This window comes from Chaetodon auriga, chromosome 1 (genome assembly GCF_051107435.1).
Source record: "Chaetodon auriga isolate fChaAug3 chromosome 1, fChaAug3.hap1, whole genome shotgun sequence".
Taxonomy (NCBI): domain Eukaryota; kingdom Metazoa; phylum Chordata; class Actinopteri; order Chaetodontiformes; family Chaetodontidae; genus Chaetodon; species Chaetodon auriga.
This window is the reverse complement of record NC_135074.1, coordinates 21,636,603-21,653,577: the sequence shown is the minus strand read 5'-3', so window position 1 is coordinate 21,653,577 and position 16,975 is coordinate 21,636,603. Positions and strand designations below refer to the sequence as shown.

General features: G+C 41.3%; 2 protein-coding genes across 3 annotated transcripts; one reads left to right on the top strand and one right to left on the bottom strand.

The window, feature by feature from the left end:
• Positions 1-692: 692 nt before the first annotated feature.
• dhodh (dihydroorotate dehydrogenase) lies at positions 693-8,918 on the bottom strand. 2 transcript variants are annotated; one of them, XM_076729770.1, is made up of 9 exons: positions 8,820-8,918; positions 6,383-6,595; positions 6,089-6,288; positions 4,897-4,979; positions 4,367-4,554; positions 3,410-3,523; positions 2,338-2,491; positions 2,079-2,238; positions 693-1,883 (listed from the first exon to the last, which is right to left on the bottom strand). In XM_076729770.1, exons 1-9 carry the CDS (start codon positions 8,835-8,837, stop codon positions 1,739-1,741), a joined length of 1,275 nt encoding a protein of 424 aa, XP_076585885.1. In that variant the 5' UTR covers positions 8,838-8,918; the 3' UTR covers positions 693-1,738. The 2 variants fall into 2 exon arrangements, with proteins under 2 accessions (XP_076585885.1, XP_076585893.1); XM_076729778.1 differs by having other exon boundaries at positions 6,383-6,592; positions 8,820-8,858.
• Positions 8,919-9,391: 473 nt separating this feature from the next.
• pkd1l3 (polycystic kidney disease 1-like 3) lies at positions 9,392-16,904 on the top strand. Its single transcript, XM_076736711.1, has 16 exons — positions 9,392-9,712; positions 10,468-10,575; positions 10,726-10,751; positions 10,844-10,877; positions 10,993-11,054; positions 11,181-11,243; positions 11,609-11,767; positions 11,873-11,985; positions 12,097-12,220; positions 12,306-12,428; positions 13,074-13,293; positions 13,836-14,017; positions 14,100-14,330; positions 14,618-14,719; positions 15,885-16,063; positions 16,724-16,904. The coding sequence occupies exons 1-16, from the start codon at positions 9,598-9,600 to the stop codon at positions 16,902-16,904; spliced, it is 2,022 nt and encodes a 673-aa protein (XP_076592826.1). The 5' UTR covers positions 9,392-9,597.
• The last annotated feature ends 71 nt before the right edge of the window (positions 16,905-16,975 follow it).

The following is a 16,975-nucleotide window of genomic DNA, read 5'->3' as shown; positions in this document are numbered from 1 at the left end:
GATGGTGCACACACGTACATTCAGATTTACCAAAAGCACACTACTCCAACCCTGCTCTCACAGAACACATTGCATTCCACAGCCTGTAATTTCTGTAAGTGTTGAAGTTAGATGAAAAAATATGTAAGAGCTGAATGTAGCCGCTCTCTCTAAATGTCCACGTTCCTTTCAGCATTGCTTCAAGGTCTTTTTGTGCAGGAGAAAGAGGATGGTTTCAAACAGCCAACACGACCGGATCAAATGCAACATTTAGAGATGCATTTGTTTGGAAAGTCTTCTTTTTGACAGACAGTAAACAAGTAATTTAGAATCTGATTAAATGATCTCACAGGATCACCGGCAGAACTGGTTTTGGTGTGCAGGCGGCAACATCGCAGACTGAGCTGTCAGCAGGCAGCATGGTTCATCCTCTGGGGTCCATGAATAACCACAGCCGATAGAGTGACTCTCCAGTCTTCACTTCTTTTGCCAAAACCTTTAAGTCATAATTTACTACTACTACTACAACAAATAATGAGATGATTGATAAAAATAAATTGCTCTTTGTTTCATTGCAGGTTACACTATATGATGACCTGCATGCATCTTTGTGAGAATGCAGAACAAAAATTTATATTATTTTGCTTTGATGAATGGCAAAATAGGTCTACTTTCATTTTTAAAGCTTTGAAAATTAGGCAAACTAGACTTCATAATACACACATGAGCTCAGTTTATTTGATACATGTCAAGTATGAAGGTTTACAGAAAATACTATCTGTATGTTTTTCTCACAGCTTTGTACATTGAAATTGACGATCTGCCTTGTAAGCACGTTTGGGCTGGACATGTATTGATGAGGAAACTGCACTGATATCAGAATACAGACCCCCGAACTGAGTAGATCTTTGTTGTTGGACATGATCTAGTTCATTTAATGAAAATTACATTTAAAATCAGCAGGGAAGTCTAGTAGTCAGCAGTACAAAGAGCGAGGATTGAAGTGCGTCTTCATAAAGTGACATAATCTTCTCTGAGCAGGGCCACGAATAAGAAAAGCATCTGACATATTAGGGAAATCTAGTGCATCTCAGTTTCCAGGGATAGGACTTACTCACTTATGGCACAAGCAAAATAAATACCTTGATCCTAAACCCAAATATTTATGACATTTCTGACATTTGAGCTTCTATTGTGATAGGCTGGATTTTTGTGCAGAAGAATATGTCTTTGTGCCAACGTCTATTTTTCGACGTGCGGCAAATAAGACAATGTCCACATTTAAATGTAGATGTTTCACTTCTCTATTAGACCATTCCTAAAACTCAAGATAACAAACAAATGCTGCTGTTTTAACAATATAAAATAATGACTGTTTTCTTTACACATAAGAACAGGGTTTGTATGTTTGTAAAAAAGGTTGTGTTTGAGGAGTTCCAGCACTTTGGTGTCAGTATGCACTTACTGCTGTTACACTGTAACAAAGGATGAGTGTCTGAAATAACGTCACAAATAGACCTCTGCTCCTTAATGCGGAGATACAACATCAAAGACTCATCATTCACTTCACCACAGTGTTCAAGGGAATGGTGAGAAGCTGAGATTTGGTGTGTTGAGCATTTGCACTCTTTGTCACAAATGCTGAAAATGCCAAAAATTACCAGTCCAGACTGCATCTCATCCTGGAAATCAAGGCGGACGGATGGACAATCACAAATTCTCAGCATCTGTCACAGTTCAGGAAAAGCTGAGGATTACATTAGTTGGAGGAGATGGCAGCTACAGGTGCTGCGTCTGTGTTAACGTTTACCATCTCTTTCCGTGGACTCGGCTTACGTGTCGACCCAGCTGCTCCTCTGTGATCTGCTCCGACTGCCTCCGACACGCTGCTGAACCCTTGTTCTCTGGGGAGGGAAAAAAGAAGTTTGTAGAGAATGAGAATACGTTTGAAAGACAATGCAATTAATGTACGACAGGGAGACTAATGCTGAAGACTTTGAGAAACATGTGACTTTCGTGCACTTTTGAGCACAGCTGTCTCAAATACTGACGCTAAAAGTCAGGAGAGAAAACTATAAATCCCATTCAGTCATACTCACTTCAGAAGTTCTTCCAGTTCCCGCTTTATCTTCGTCACTACGGGCGGACCCTGGTAGGTCAAAGCTGTGTAAAGCTGAACCAGCGATGCACCAGCACGGATCTTATCCAGAGCATCCTGCCCACTGGCCACACCGCCGATTCCAATAATGGGTACTTTACCTACAAAAACATGATTATATGTGCGTCTATTTTCTGTGCAATTCTTGATACTCAGGTGATCAGAAAATGGGCAGAAAACACTGGTGTGTAAATGAGTACCTTTGGTGAGGTTGTACATCTCTCTCACAGTGTTAGTGGAGAGGTCTTTCAGAGGCTGACCACTTAGCCCACCGACCTCTGACTTATGTGGATCCTGAAGCGTCTCTGGTCTGGACACCGTGGTGTTAGACACCATTAGACCATCCACCCTCAGCTGCAAACACAGTACGTTCAAGGAGAGGACAGGAAGTGAGTGACATTCTTTATGGAGGAGCAGAGCTGATGTATGACAGACCTCTAACGTGAAATGTTCTGTGACAAAAAGAGAGTGCTGTTTAAATTGTGCTTTCTTTGCCCTCCTTATTGTCTCTTCCATTAAAGTTTGTCTCCCCCTCGCTCCACCGAGCACAAAAACATCACCCTGTATTAAAAAAAAAAAAAGACAAGGACAACCAACTCAAGTGGTGATGAAGTTACAAGAGCAGAGAGAAAGAGGGGGTCCAAATGTCTTTAAATACGTTGTTGTGATCAGCTGAGGATTTTTTGTGTACTAAACAGGTTAAAAATAAGCCCATTATAATACTGAGCACTGTGAATCTTCTATCTGACCACGGATGCCAACTTTGAACCTTCCTGAACCAAGAGGGAAATTTACGTTACGTCTTTTAAATCACTCATGTTTTGTAAAATCACATTTATCAGACCACCAATCCAACTGTCATTCAAAAAGAAGGTGGCTGCGCCCGTGCAAAGGGTGTATACGGTTTGCTTAATAGCATGTGACACGGGTGACTCATCTGCCACCTCAGAGACGGACCTGAATATGAGCTCTGATTTCTCCTGCGAAAGGTTTGCATGTTTATTCTTGAATTCTTGACAAGTAATAAAAGAACAACACAAGAATTTATAACATAAAAACTACAGATTCAAGTTTTGGTTCTATAAAAGCAGAGTGTGAAGACTTGACAAGTATTTCCTCTGGCATTTTTCTTGTTAGCCAGATTGACATTCTATAAAATGAGAATCAAATCCTAATCCCTCCAAGGAGACTCTGAAAACCTGCACACACACTTAAAATAAAGGAATAAGGCGCAATTAGGAAATTATTTGACTAAAACAAATAACTTCCCACCTCAGTGACAACATCAGCAATGTCTTGTTTGTCCTGTGCAGTGAGGTCAGGAGCAATCTTCACCAGGACCGGAGGTCTGCTTCCTCCCTGCAGGGCATCACGCTCCTTCAACACCTGAGCAGATTGTATGAGAGAGTGAGACAATCAGGTGAGGGGGCAGAGAGACCTGCAACCACTGGAAACCAGACAGAGAGACGGTGTACTGTGCTGTAAAGCCTTAGGAACGGGAAGGATTGAAAAAAAAAAATCAGGCTTTCAACTGATGATGGGCTCAACAACGAGATCCAAAGAATGCCTTCGAAGCCTGACGTGCACCTGGATCCATCAAGTCCGAATTCTTTCAAGTCCTTCAGTGAATCTTTTTAGGCAGTTTGTTGAGAAACATCCTGTTTTTATTTCACAGTTTCACGTCTAAACCTCTGAGATTACACTGCACAGAAAGGGTGAAGGGCTTTCATCACTGCTCTGTGATGCTCATTAACCCTGTCCTGACTCATTTTTCCCTTCACTGTGAGGGGTAAGCGGCGTTAGCTTCAGAAGCTAAAGTAAAAACAACAACATGGAAATTTTATGATTTCTACTTTTAACTATTAACTATTTAACAAATCAATTATTTTACTGCATACGCAATGTACATAACATAACCTTAAGTTTGAGGAAAATTCCTCTTAAACCAACACACTTTGTATTAGTTGGTCAATTTAACGAAAGTAAAAGTAATGTGTGTACTGTCAATTCAAAGCAACAGTTGGGTCTGAGTCTGCCGGTCAGCTGGGCCAAACCCAAGTTTACCTTTTTCCTCCCTTGTTCGGTTCTCTAAGAGCTCTTTATTGTTTTCAGTAATGATCACTATCAGGACAGACTGGGCTTCTTCCACTGGTGAGCAACGTAAGACGTGTGCATTTTCTGAATTCATTAATACTCTGCGTAATTTCATGAACATTCGGACGGTCCTACCGTTTGTAGGAGCTGGTGGAGCTCAGCCTTCCCCTGTAGATTGCGGAGACCTGGCGTATTAGGACTGCTGACGTTAACCACCAGGTAGTCAGCCAGCGGGCCCAGCACTCTCACCCCCTCCAAGTAGTCTGCCCCTGCGTCCTGGGACAGCTTGTTCTTCCCCAGGTTGATGCCCAGGGGAAGGCCAGCTATAAACACAGACACACGCACGTATGCAAACAAATATACACACACACACACAGATAGGAAACTTCAGACAAGCACAAACACAGGCTGCATCATCAGACACATGACTCAACTGGGGCAGAGGCTGCTGATGCGCTAAATGGGCTGTAAGCAGGTATGGATCAGACACAATAAAACGTGAGGCAAGGACAGGTCAGCACCATTAAAACAGAATAATGCATTCAACCACATACCCAGCCTTGCATTTGGCACCCCATTGCGAAACTAAGTGACCAGTAAATAATAAATTTACATTTTTTCCAAAGAGATAAGAAGTCTACGGAGTGTAAGGAGCGCCTGCTAACCTTTACTTTGCTTTTGCTGTGCGTCTCCTCTGGCCTTCAGCCTCTGCTGTGCGTCTGCCAAACCACAGCTGTTGAATCCGTACCTGATGAGAAGCACATACAATATATACAGTATGACAATTTTCAGCTTAAAAATAAGCACTTAGAAGCAATAAGCTGAAAAATAAAGATTTTTATCATATTATTACTCCAGTTTTTATCCTTTGAGTGATAATCCACTATAGTACATAAATAATGAAGTGAACATGTAGATACACTGATGAAATCTCTCTTTTAGGGCGAATAATACATTGAAAATTTGCTAAATTTGTTAAGAAATTTGGTTCTGAAAAGGAAACTGTATGATCGCGTCCACTCTGGGACTCTAATGAAATATTCATCTCCCATATCCAAGATGTTATATTATTCCTCATGTTGTAATCAAGTGCACTAGATACCGCATGGTTAATATAAAGAATCTATAGAATACTGAATAATTTAAAATTGATTGTTGAAGATCAACTAGCAAAGCTTTTACTTCAAAGCTGCAAGAACCCTTCAATGCGAACTGACATAAACCAATTTCACTGTGTATAATGAGAGAAAAACAACATGAGGGAAAGTGCTGGTAAAGAAAGATTCCCTTCATGTAGCTCAGTAAAATCTGTGCTGCAAATTAAAGCTGCAAATAAAATGAGGTAAACCCATGAACTGTTATTCATGGCTTGATGAATGTGAATTCTATCAAAGCAGACCTGTAGGCAGCCTAATCTCTTTGTACATACAGAACCATGTGAAGAGGAACATTATACAGAAGCATAACCTCTCCTGCTCTTGTTTCCAGTCTTCAGGATTAACATAAACTAAGACTAATGCGGCTCCTTCATTGTTACATAAATTGAAAGGTGTCTTTGTGAGATGCGACAGAAGCGTGGGCCATGAAGCTACTCAACATGGTCAATAAAAAGAATAGAAAAATAGGTCACTAATTGCTCCTATGAAGCTAGCAGAGTTACCTGATTGATTTCAACATCTTTATGACTCATCGTGCAGGTAATGGATAAATAACAGTAAAAGAAAGACATGAATTTATTAAAAAGCTGGGTGTACAACTGAGTGCATCTCAATATCCAATGACACTGACTTCAATCAGTATCACCTGTTATTGTGTACATTCAGTTGCGCCTCCCGCGAAAGTGTATCAAAAACATACCTGTTAATAATTGCCTGATCTGCAGTGAGTCGAAACACACGTGGTTTGGGGTTCCCCTCCTGAGGCCTGGGAGTAATTGTGCCCACTTCAACAAAGCCGAAACCCACCTTGTACAACCCATCTACGGCCTCTCCGTGCTTGTCGAAGCCTGCCGCAATCCCAATTGGGTTTTTGAACTTTAATCCCAGGACGTTCACTTCCTGTAGATACAAAACACAAAGTCTCGGGGTGTCTGTGATCATTCTGATCTCAATGGGAAACGTCACTGAGGAGAAAGTAAGGCTACAAGCTTACCAATGACGCAGGGTCCTTGTAGCGGTTTAGAGGAACCAGACCCAGACCAATCATCTTCACTGCCAACACATGCGCCGTCTCTGCTCCCACAATCCTCTGCAGCAGGGGCATCAGCTGGTTTGCATAGAAACGCTCATCTCCAACCGCAGTGAGGTAAGAGGCAAACAGAAAGCTACCTGAGCTGATGACCTTCACTGCATCTTTCAACTGCTTCTGTGGAGAAGAGCATGAAAACTGAATACTGTGTCCTTAACGGGATTCACATCAGACATCAATTACTGTGAACAGACAGAGGTAACAGACCAATAACAGCGTTCGTGATTTTTCCACGTTTTGTATAATTTTTTTTTTGGTAATCAGGTTATTGGTGTGTGCTGTGTCTCAAGTTAATTAATTTTAACCTGCGACTGCAGATGTTTTTTGCGACTTGGGGGCAACAGAAACAAGCTGTCAACATGTTGATAAAACTTGTTAGCAAACAGTCTTATTTACACATCTAGCAATTTCAAAGCATCCATCTGGAGTCGTGTTTGAGGCCACCTGGAGAATGTCAACTCCTGAGGGAAATATCTGGCTCGAATACTGATTATGGCAACGATCTGACACTGGCTATGTTACTTGACAGATATGCTAGGCCATATAAGAGGTGTGGAAGCAGCTGAAAAGATATCTGACATATCATCATCGTAAGAAGTCGGTATAGGAAATGTGTTCACTAACAGTTAATAAGCTCCTCACTTATCCAGCAGACACAGAGCAACACTTGCATTCATTTGGAGTCATGTGTTTAGCCATCTACTACATTAGGTAGTCAGATATTCACTGTCCTATTATCGCTGTTTTGGTCTCTACCAACTCCTGTGGGATTTGGCTCTTTCACTATAGCGCAAGTTCTACATAATGTTCACAAGCTAGTTGATAACATCGTCGGTACCGTTTGGTGCTACTAGGTTTATAAAAAGCTTCTGCCGGGGCTGGAAACAAGGTTGATGAAATCAGAGTTGCGGATCAAACAGTCACCTCATAGATGTTTTGCTCAAGGGCTCAGTAAGACGGAGAGGCTCTTTAGTTTTAGGTGGTAATTCTCTGCAGGTTTCATTCTTTTAAAGAGGTGTAATCATTCAGAGCAGTGGCAAACACCTCCATGAATGAAACAAGATTGGACAGGGACTTTAACGATAAGACTGAGGCATTTACATGACAACAGCGAACTGTACCCTCCAAAGCATAATCACATGTGCATTTAAGTGTGCTTGGTGAAAATCTACAGCTGTGTTGTGTATGATAGAGCTCAGTAAGGCCGGATAAGAATGATATACTGATTAAACAAGTGTGTCACTGGGTGTAAAGAATACCGTTCAATCAGTTTTTGCCTACAGATTGTTTCCCCTTACATGTTCTCACAAGCAATCGGAAAATGTCAACAACCTACACAGCATCTGCAAGGTTATGCATAGATTATGCAGCGCAAGTAATATAACAACTAAGCTTCAACATGACAGCGACAGACAACGCCAGACAAAGACTATAAAAGCTGCTAGCTGTGGTGGAAGATGTACTCAAATCCTTTACTTAAGTAAAAGTAGCGATACCACATATTTAAACAACGTGTTTAAATATGGAGCCATCAAATATTTTTTAATGTAATGCACACAAAATAATAATTTGCACAGATGAGTTATTACTGTGTGCAGGAAGATAAAAAAGTACATATATATACAAGTACACGATGACCTCACATATATCCCAGTATGGCTGCGCAGCTCCAGCCTGAGCAGATGTAAACAGACACTGTGTGTGCATGTGGGGCCTTTGATCTACAGCAATGCATCATATCTGATCAGCTGGTCGTATGTTTTGACTGTAGCAATCAAAGCAACTAGTAACTGTAGCAGTTACATAAATGTAGTAAAGTACAAAGTGCAATATTTCCCTCCGAAATGCAGTGAAGTAAAGGTGTAAAATGGCATAAATTGGACAAATGTTAATTAACTTGTGCTGAATGAAAACAGTTTGCTGACGACTGATTTTCACTTTCCTTCATTTTCATGGACTCTATGCGATCAGCTGGCGTCTTAACCTGCGATAGGAGGTCATCTTTTGGGGACACTCTAGTGACTCAAGTTTCTCTTCTCTGTGTAACAGCCCAAAACTTAGCATACTGCTAAATACATGACCCAAAGCTGTCTGCCTTTGTGTAGTTTTCTTACATTAACCGGCAACATTTTCAATGGGCAAGTAACCCTTCAGGGACCACCGGTGCATGTGTTTCAGCGGTGAAGACACAGCAAAGCTAACGCGTTTCCTGGCTCAACGTTACTTTTAGGCGGAGAAACCGAGCGAGCACTTCGTGCTAGCTTCGTGTCGGGGCGACGATTTAAGTTATCTGACTCCAAAAGCCAAAAAACAGTAGATATAAGACTGTCTCTGAAATTACCTTCAGGTGTCCCGCCATAGACGCGATTCTGTCATTGCATTAAAGGACACTGAAAGCATTTCCTAACATGTTACACAAACACGCGCGGTCACAGCTTCCTCTACATCCTCTCGCGATATTTCAATGCTGGCTGAGGAAGCTAGAGGAGCTGGAGGGATGTTGGTCATATAGTTAAGAGAGGCAGTGTGGAGGCAGTGAATATTTAGAGTGATTTAATGTGAGAATGATATATTGATGTTTAAGGACGCATTATAGTACAAACAGGATAATAATATACAGCATGTTTTTAATGCTAATAGCAAAGCTGAAACCTGTCCTTGCTCAGTAGTTGATTTAGGGTTCACTGTGTGACCTTTGGTGATGCCAATTGAGTCTCTTGACACTTTGCATCTTGTTTGAGTGTCTGCGGTGATTTTCCTAATATATTGAGGACATATGCAGAGTTTTCCTGGAGAAAGCTCCCTAATTTCCATGTGACTGACGGAAGTGATCTTGCTCAGTTGCTGCTCCTGCCACAGTTCCTGCAGCACTATGTGCTTTAGCTCTGCGCATTGTAATAACTATGGACATGTTACTCCGAGCCGCTGTCTTTTTGTGGATTTCAGCTGGATTTATATCTGTACGGGGAAAATCTGAAACCTGCAGAGGCAGCAATGACTTCCCTGCATTGTGTGAATTTGTTTTCAGAAATGTCTGCTTTGAGTTTGTTGAGGGGTCCACAACTTGGTCCCAAGCCAGGAGCAGCTGTGAAAAGCAAGGAGGGGAACTTCTGAAGGCGATGAACAACCCAATAAAAATCTTCCTGAAGAACATCACCAGAGAGAGAAACCTCAGCAACTTCACCTGGTGGCTGGGAAAGGGGGTCAAGGGAATGTACCAGGGACCTGACAGAAGTGAGTAAAACACACACTCACAACATTTATTTTGATTTTTTTGTCCTTTTTTCCCTTTATAGATTTCCGCATATTGCTGGCTTGTGATCCTTAAAATCCAGCAGCCTGTTTGAGACCTCCTGCCACATGCACAGTTCAAGCAAAGGCTGTTTGATTGAATTAATCATCAGGGGCCGTGTAGCTGAAGGTTATTCAATATTTCAAGGAGAAAACAGCACAAATAAGAGTAATTATTTCACAGCACCTCAAAATTATATCAAGACCCAAAGGAGGTTCCCGACTTTCTTAAGCACTGAGTGAGGCTTTCATTTGAAATGTCACTGAATAAGACAAACTTCTCAAATGCCTCAGTGTTTAATGCTGTCTGAGCATGAACTGCAGTACAAGAGTTTTGCTTGAAAACAGTCTGAAAAATAGCAGCCCTCTGTTTAATTATATGTAAACCCCGCTTTCAACATAGCTTACACTTGCTGTCTTGTCACATATGTGTTTACAAAACTAAAATTATTTCTAGTGCTAAATATTGATCCATCAACAGAAATATAAAGGACAACAAAGCAATCTGAAGATGTTTACTGGGCTTTTTCACTATCTTTTGACATTTTACAGACTAATCAATGAGTCTGAAAAATGATTGACAGATTAATTGATAGTTAATGATTTTGGTCTTCATTGGGTTTAGGGTAATGCAATCATAGCTCATGTCCCAAGAAGTTAGAGCTCCTAACGGTGTGTCTGTGTGTGTCTATGTGCAGAAAATGTTGCAGTTTCAAAGGACAAGTGCACGTACATGAAGCTGAATCCTCTTCAGCTCATCATAACACCTGACTGCAACCAGAGACGAGGCTTCCTCTGCACCCACAGTATGCAGCAACAGCTTCTTAATCACTGCTTTAACGCCGTCCTCCCTGTGCTTCTTCCTCCCCTTCCCCTGCATTCAGAACATAATTACACTTTCTCTATACTTTATATACAATATGCTGTTTCTTAAAAGTGTCATTCGTGTTTTAAAGATTTGTGGTCGTCATCAAACACAAAGGTAAGAGACACATTTCACAGTCAGTAAGAAGCCATCCAGACTGAATTTTCATGTTAGTTTTCTTTGTAATTTGTTTCATGTTTTCTCTGCAGAAGACAATCATATCCAGTCATGCACCCAGAGCTCGTAAGTTAAACTGAAACTTTATGTGATGAAAGCAAAGAAGTTAAGAACATAAGTCATAAAACTGAGTTTCTGCCTCTCTTTCTCTCTTAACTTCTCAAATACACTTTCATTGCAGGGCTGAAAAGGAACGTAAATGACATGAGTAAATATGTTACAGACATTGACAGACTTCTCCAGGTGAGAGATACCTCCTTTTACATACAGACTCTTTGACCCATGAATCATGAGAACTTCGAATAATACAATAATTGGCCGTTTGCTAATTATACCTCAAAGTTCACAAGTGCTGTTTTTCTGATGCAGGAAGCAGATAAAGAACTACAGCGAATGGAAATCACAGGCGGGGAGCCTACAGATGTTAACAGGGTGGGTACCTTCACGTTGGAAAGCCTGTGGAACATATTCCATTATTGCACTGATGGTGATAAATCCCCTGATGCCCCCATGTTTGAAAAAAAAACACTGCAAAAGGGCCATAGTTAATAGTTTTCTATATGTTTTTAGTACAGAGGTGTAGTAGTTATACTGAGTCACATGATAGAATACTTCTAATCTGAACCATGGTTTGGAACTGTTCCACCATAAATGCATGTGGACTTCCCCTGCTCAGGTGCCCCACCTCATGCAGCTGCTGCTCTTTGTACCCCCCACCCCCCACGACAGTCTGAGTCTGCTACCACATTATTGTAATTGTCATGACACATTAGTTATGTTGTTTTTCCCTTTCACAGGACAAATTCATTCGATATTTGTTGGAGGGCACGAAAAAACTGACTCCAGAATTTGCTTTCCAAAACAATGTCACAATCAATCGCATCATCAACTGTAGCACCGGCATCCTCCTCCTCTCAATGACAAAATGTGACATCGACATTAACCCAAACCCTAAGGTAAGCTCAGAGAAATGCGCGACAGTGACAGCTTAAAGCAATTATACATGTTGTCGTCATTGTGGCTGTTACGGTGAGGTGATGATCTGTTTTTCCCCTCTCCAGTCTTTGTTTGAAGATGTCTTTGAGATCTTTCGGACAGTCTCTTTGCTGCTGGGTTTGGCAACCACAGAGACAATTATTATCAAGCACCCAACAGGCACAGTTTATCAGAGCAGGTTGGTGTATTTCCTCCATCGCCTTTGCAACTTTTCTTTCATTTTTAACCATACAGATATGGGAACAATTCCATATGAAAACTGTTGTACATTACATGTTGCTCTCCGCAGTCACTCACCTGCTGACCTCAGCAATGCAGTGCTGGGTTCAGAGAAAGATGGGGAGTTCATCAAACTCCCCTCATATTCAGCACTTGAGTCTCAGCTTGGAAAGCACAACAGAATCATCTCTCAGGTGTGTGTGTGTGTGTGTTATCATCGTGTGTATGGATCATTATTGTGATCTGCAGCCCTTTAAACAGACCTTTTCTCCTTCTCAGATGGCTACATTCTCAGGGAATCCTCATCCGTCTGAAGACAACATCTCAGGGACTCTTTGCAGCCTTTTGCTTAGTGACGGAGCCTCAGACATAAAGCTGACAAACCTGCCAGAGATGATAGAGGTACAGACAAATGCTTTGAATGTAGGCGTCAGGCAAAGGGAAAGCAAAGGTGATACTTGCAGAACATTGTGCATCACACACAGACAATTCAACAGTAACACGCAACGTAGGGTCAGTCAGTGCAATGTTGTGCAATGCAGAAGTGAGATACCCATGTTACAAGAACAACCAGGAAACAAGCAGTGTAATTAGATGGGTTGGTTGTAGTTGACTGCACAGAGAGAGCAGCTCCTCACTGACAGGTGAAAAGAAAGCAGCCAGTGACTCCTTGTTTATCGCAGCACTTAGCACACGGCTGTGTACACCCCTCCCAGATCAACAGTGGAGTTAGCAGAAACAAGAACCACAAAACAGGAGAATTGGAGGGGAAAGGTGGTAAATTACTACTACTACTACTACTACTACTACTACTACTGCTAAGATTGAAAAAGTAATTCCCATTATTGTGTAATGTGTATGGTCAAAAAGATAAGAATAACAATTTAAATAACTCATATTAACGGAATGCAAGAACAGATATATGTATCAACCAACTTTATTGACTACAGAGAAATATACTTAATTGTGCAGCTAAGGGTCTTTAATTTATTTCTTGCTCAATTAATATATATGTACTCATTGATTTTTTTTCTCTGGTGTCTCCAGATCTTTATGCCTCATCCAAATGCTTCAACAGTCACGAACAGTACTGTTGTGTTGGAGGAAAACACAAAAGCGCTGACCACAATCAACGTCTCAGACCCAACTATGACCATAGTCTTCGGCGTGGAGCCGAGCGCCAAAGTGTCGCTGGTTCTTCTGTTGTCTCACGGGTCACCTCCTAACAGTACATATTCCAGCAACACAACCATCTTGAACCAAACAGGTAACTGTTTCTACAAGCAGGCATTGATCTATTGCTGCATGCCCTGACCTCTGATCAAAAAATACTTGCAGACACCAATTTAGCATGGCTTGTTTTACATGCTACTGCTCACTTCTCTCTCAGGTATTTATAGAGTCACCAGCCACTTCATTAGTTATACTTGTGCAGTCTAACCTGATCCAATATAACCGCTCTGCCATGAATTATATTTTTACAAAGCATGTAATTTTTCAGCTTTTGCTGACACTGTCAGAAAGGTAATAATTTCACTTAATGTTTATAATTGAGGTTGTCGTACATGGTGGTGGTGGAGGTGCATTATATTTCAAGGTGTTTCTAATATTCTACCTCTCTCATGCTAAAGTTCAAAGCTAAACCTGATCATCTTTGTAAAGGCAGACTTTATGGCTGAGGTTGTTGTATTGGATCACATTGGATTGTATAAGTGTGCCTAGTGAGGTGGCTGGTGAGTGTGTATCAGATGGACAAACTGTATTTATTTTGGATTATGAAAGTCAGATGACAGCTGATTTTTGCAACAGGAGGCTATCGCTGGATGATAACCCCAGAGATGTTACAGCAGACTCCTGGAGTCTGGTATGTTGACATCAGACTCTTCAATTCCACCTGGGAGCCAGACCTGGTGCTGAGTATCACTTCCTTTATGAGCAAGTGCATGTACTGGAACATAGAGAAGGAGACATGGAGCACTGATGGCTGCCGGGTGCGTTTCCATCTGGATAAAGTTTGATATTGCTCTGGGTCTGCATGTATGGTCAGACAGTGATGTGGTCTGTTTGTCTCAGGTGGGAGAGAAGAGCACGCCAGAGCGAGCGCAGTGTCTGTGTAACCACCTCACTCTCTTTGGGAGCTCCGTCTTTGTCATGCCGAACTATGTGGACATATCTCGCACATCAGAGTTGTTTGCCACTGTGTCTGAGAACTACGTGGTGCTGGCACTGCTGTGCGCTTTCTTCGGCCTCTACCTGATCACTCTGCTGTGGGCGTGCTATGCTGACCGCAGGTCACGCTCCAAGGTCAGTCTTTCCAGATTCATAAAACAGGTCTTTTTGTATGTGTTTTTCATCTTCAGCTACCAGAAACACATTAGAAAAGAATGTATTCTGTTCTTAATTATGAATTTATAAGCATATCATCTTCTAATATTAAGCCATGTTGTCCTACATAGGGTCCTTTTTATTGAATGATGGATATTTTGTTTGGAAACTAAACTCTTCATATTCACTCCAGTGCCCAAATAAAGCAGTTCCTGCCAACACATTTATATTTGTGTACAACAATGTTTTATGTTGAACTGTATCAGAGGAAGATGACTCTGCTGGAGGACAATCACCCAGGCGCTCTGTACAACTATCTGATCAGTGTCCAAACTGGCCATCGCAAGAATGCTGGGACTACTGCCAATGTAAGAGTCGTCTTTCATTCACAGATTTGAAATGGATTTATCTTTAATATTTCCAGCAGAGAATTGAAATAGCTCATAGAAGAATTATGTTACTGAGGCTGCCATACATCTTGGCTTAAAGAGCTATACTGTATGTTTAAGCCTGTTTCCAACAAGTTATGTATACTTCAGATTAATGCATTTTATTTTTCCTACCTTTCAGGCAGCCAGCAGATTCAGCTCAAGTTACATTATGAATTTAGTTAATGTTAGACATTTTGATGTTGAAGCACAGACTGTTTTAAAATCTTTGTTCATGGAGAGCAGTTCTCAGAAAATATAATCCAGAAGGCAACAAGTAAAAGAAGATAATGTGACTGAAGCGTCCTTGAAGCATATGTTCAAGTCTGCCTTGAAACAGCAATGAAGTGCTTATACAACCTCTCTCCACAGCCAGTGTGAACAAGAGGAATGATGACAGAAAGTAAAATGCACTTCAGTGGTCCTATGAACACCGGACTGTTTCTTTCAGTCAGACATGAAAAACTGTGGACATGTCTTATTATGAATTCAGTTGTTTTCTGGTGAAATCACAAGTCTTGGATGTTAGATCTGGCCAGAATACATTGAATGGCTATATATCAAGGCAAATAATAAACGGGTGTTAGCGCTGTAGCTTGGTCTTAGTCCATTAAGGGCTTTGTATATGAGGAGGAGGACCTTAAAATCAATCCTGAATGTTCCAGGAAGCCAGTGCAGAGCAGCTAAACCTGGACTGATGTGCTCTCACCTCTTGGTTCTGGTTAATAGCTGAGCTGCAGAGCTTGAATGAGCTGAAGTCTCTGATTGACTAGTGATTTTTTCTTGGGAGGCCGGTAAATAGTGTGTTACAGTAATCAAATCGGATTGAAATAAAGGCATGAATCAGCTTTTCAGCATGCGTGGTAGCATGTAAGGTGAGAACAGTAATGGACCGAAGCAGCTCCCTGCAACCCCAAAACAGATGTCATGTTTCTCAGACACATGACGTAAAACTTTCTTCCATTCGATGTATGTTTGAAACCAGTTTAACACACAGTCAGAAAGACCAACCAACTGTTTAAGACGATGTTACTCAGTCTTGGTTCAGGACACTGATGCGTGAGCCCAGTGCTGCTGTTTTAAGTACGTTGTCTCTGTCCTGTAGGTGACACTGAAGCTGACTGGCTCAGAGGGCGAAAGTGACATACACAACCTCACAGATCCTGACAAGCCTGTGTTTGAGAGAGGAGCTGTTGATATGTTCCTATTGGCCACACCCTTTCCACTTGGCGAAGTGCGAAACCTCAGACTGCAGCACGACAACTCTGGGGGTCAACCATCATGGTACAGGCAGAGCATACTTTAGTTAATTATTATTATGCATTGATGTATTAATTCAGCTGAACCTGTGGATAATTGGTGGGTGTCAGTGTAAAGCTGTTAACAGGCTTGTTAGAGCTGCATGCAGGTGGTGGTTATTGCCTGTCTCCAGGACAGTTTGATGGCTTCTTCACAGTGACGCTCTGAAATGTCAGGACTGCTTCATCATTTAGCACTACCTTGTTATCACTTCTCGCTAAATACCACTCCAAGCCGACTATAAACATGCATACACTTTGGCGGAGAATATATATATTAGTCAAAAATAATCACACAGAATGCTTTGGCCAATATACAGAACTGTAGTACTTCCAATAAAATACTATGACCAATGCAATATCAGAGGTCTTTACTCATGATATGAAAAATATATCATGGTTTGCTTCGCGAAATTAAAATTCAGCTTCTTTAACATTGGCTTTGGCTGCAGGCAAGAAACCTCTGCCTACAGTATATGGAAATTTCAAAGCAAAATGCACAACATGCATAATATGTAAACTGAATTCTTTCCATATAATGTCATTTGGTGCTTTATTTTTATCAAACGTTTGCATTTCTCACTTAAATTTACCCATATGGTGAATGTATAATGTTTGTTGCTGTATAAATTTCCCTTATGAAAAGGTATATAAACAAGGTGACCATACAAGACCTCCAGACCCGACAGGTGTGGCACTTCCTCTGTGACTGCTGGCTGAGCACTGACCGTGGGGACGGCATGACCAAGAAAACCTTCAATGTTGCAAAGAACAATGAGATTGCCAGCTTCAGGTCAGAGCTGGACCACTTTACACAGCTGAAATGAACCCGCTCAGATCTTGAGAAAGTCATGAGGATTGATTCGTGTTTCTGCTGGGTTTCCGTTTTTCTCTGTCA

Coding starts and splice junctions, on each gene's coding strand:
- pkd1l3 (XM_076736711.1), top strand. CDS start 9,598: ATGAACAACCCAATAAAAATCTTCCTGAAGAACATCACCAGAGAGAGA. Junction 11,986..12,096: donor GGCACAGTTTATCAGAGCAG/GTTGGTGTATTT, acceptor TGCTCTCCGCAG/TCACTCACCTGCTGACCTCA. Junction 16,064..16,723: donor TCTGGGGGTCAACCATCATG/GTACAGGCAGAG, acceptor CCTTATGAAAAG/GTATATAAACAAGGTGACCA.
- dhodh (XM_076729770.1), bottom strand. Junction 4,555..4,896: donor ACAGCAAAAGCAAAGTAAAG/GTTAGCAGGCGC, acceptor CTGTGTTTATAG/CTGGCCTTCCCCTGGGCATC. Junction 3,524..4,366: donor TCCACCAGCTCCTACAAACG/GTAGGACCGTCC, acceptor CAATCTGCTCAG/GTGTTGAAGGAGCGTGATGC.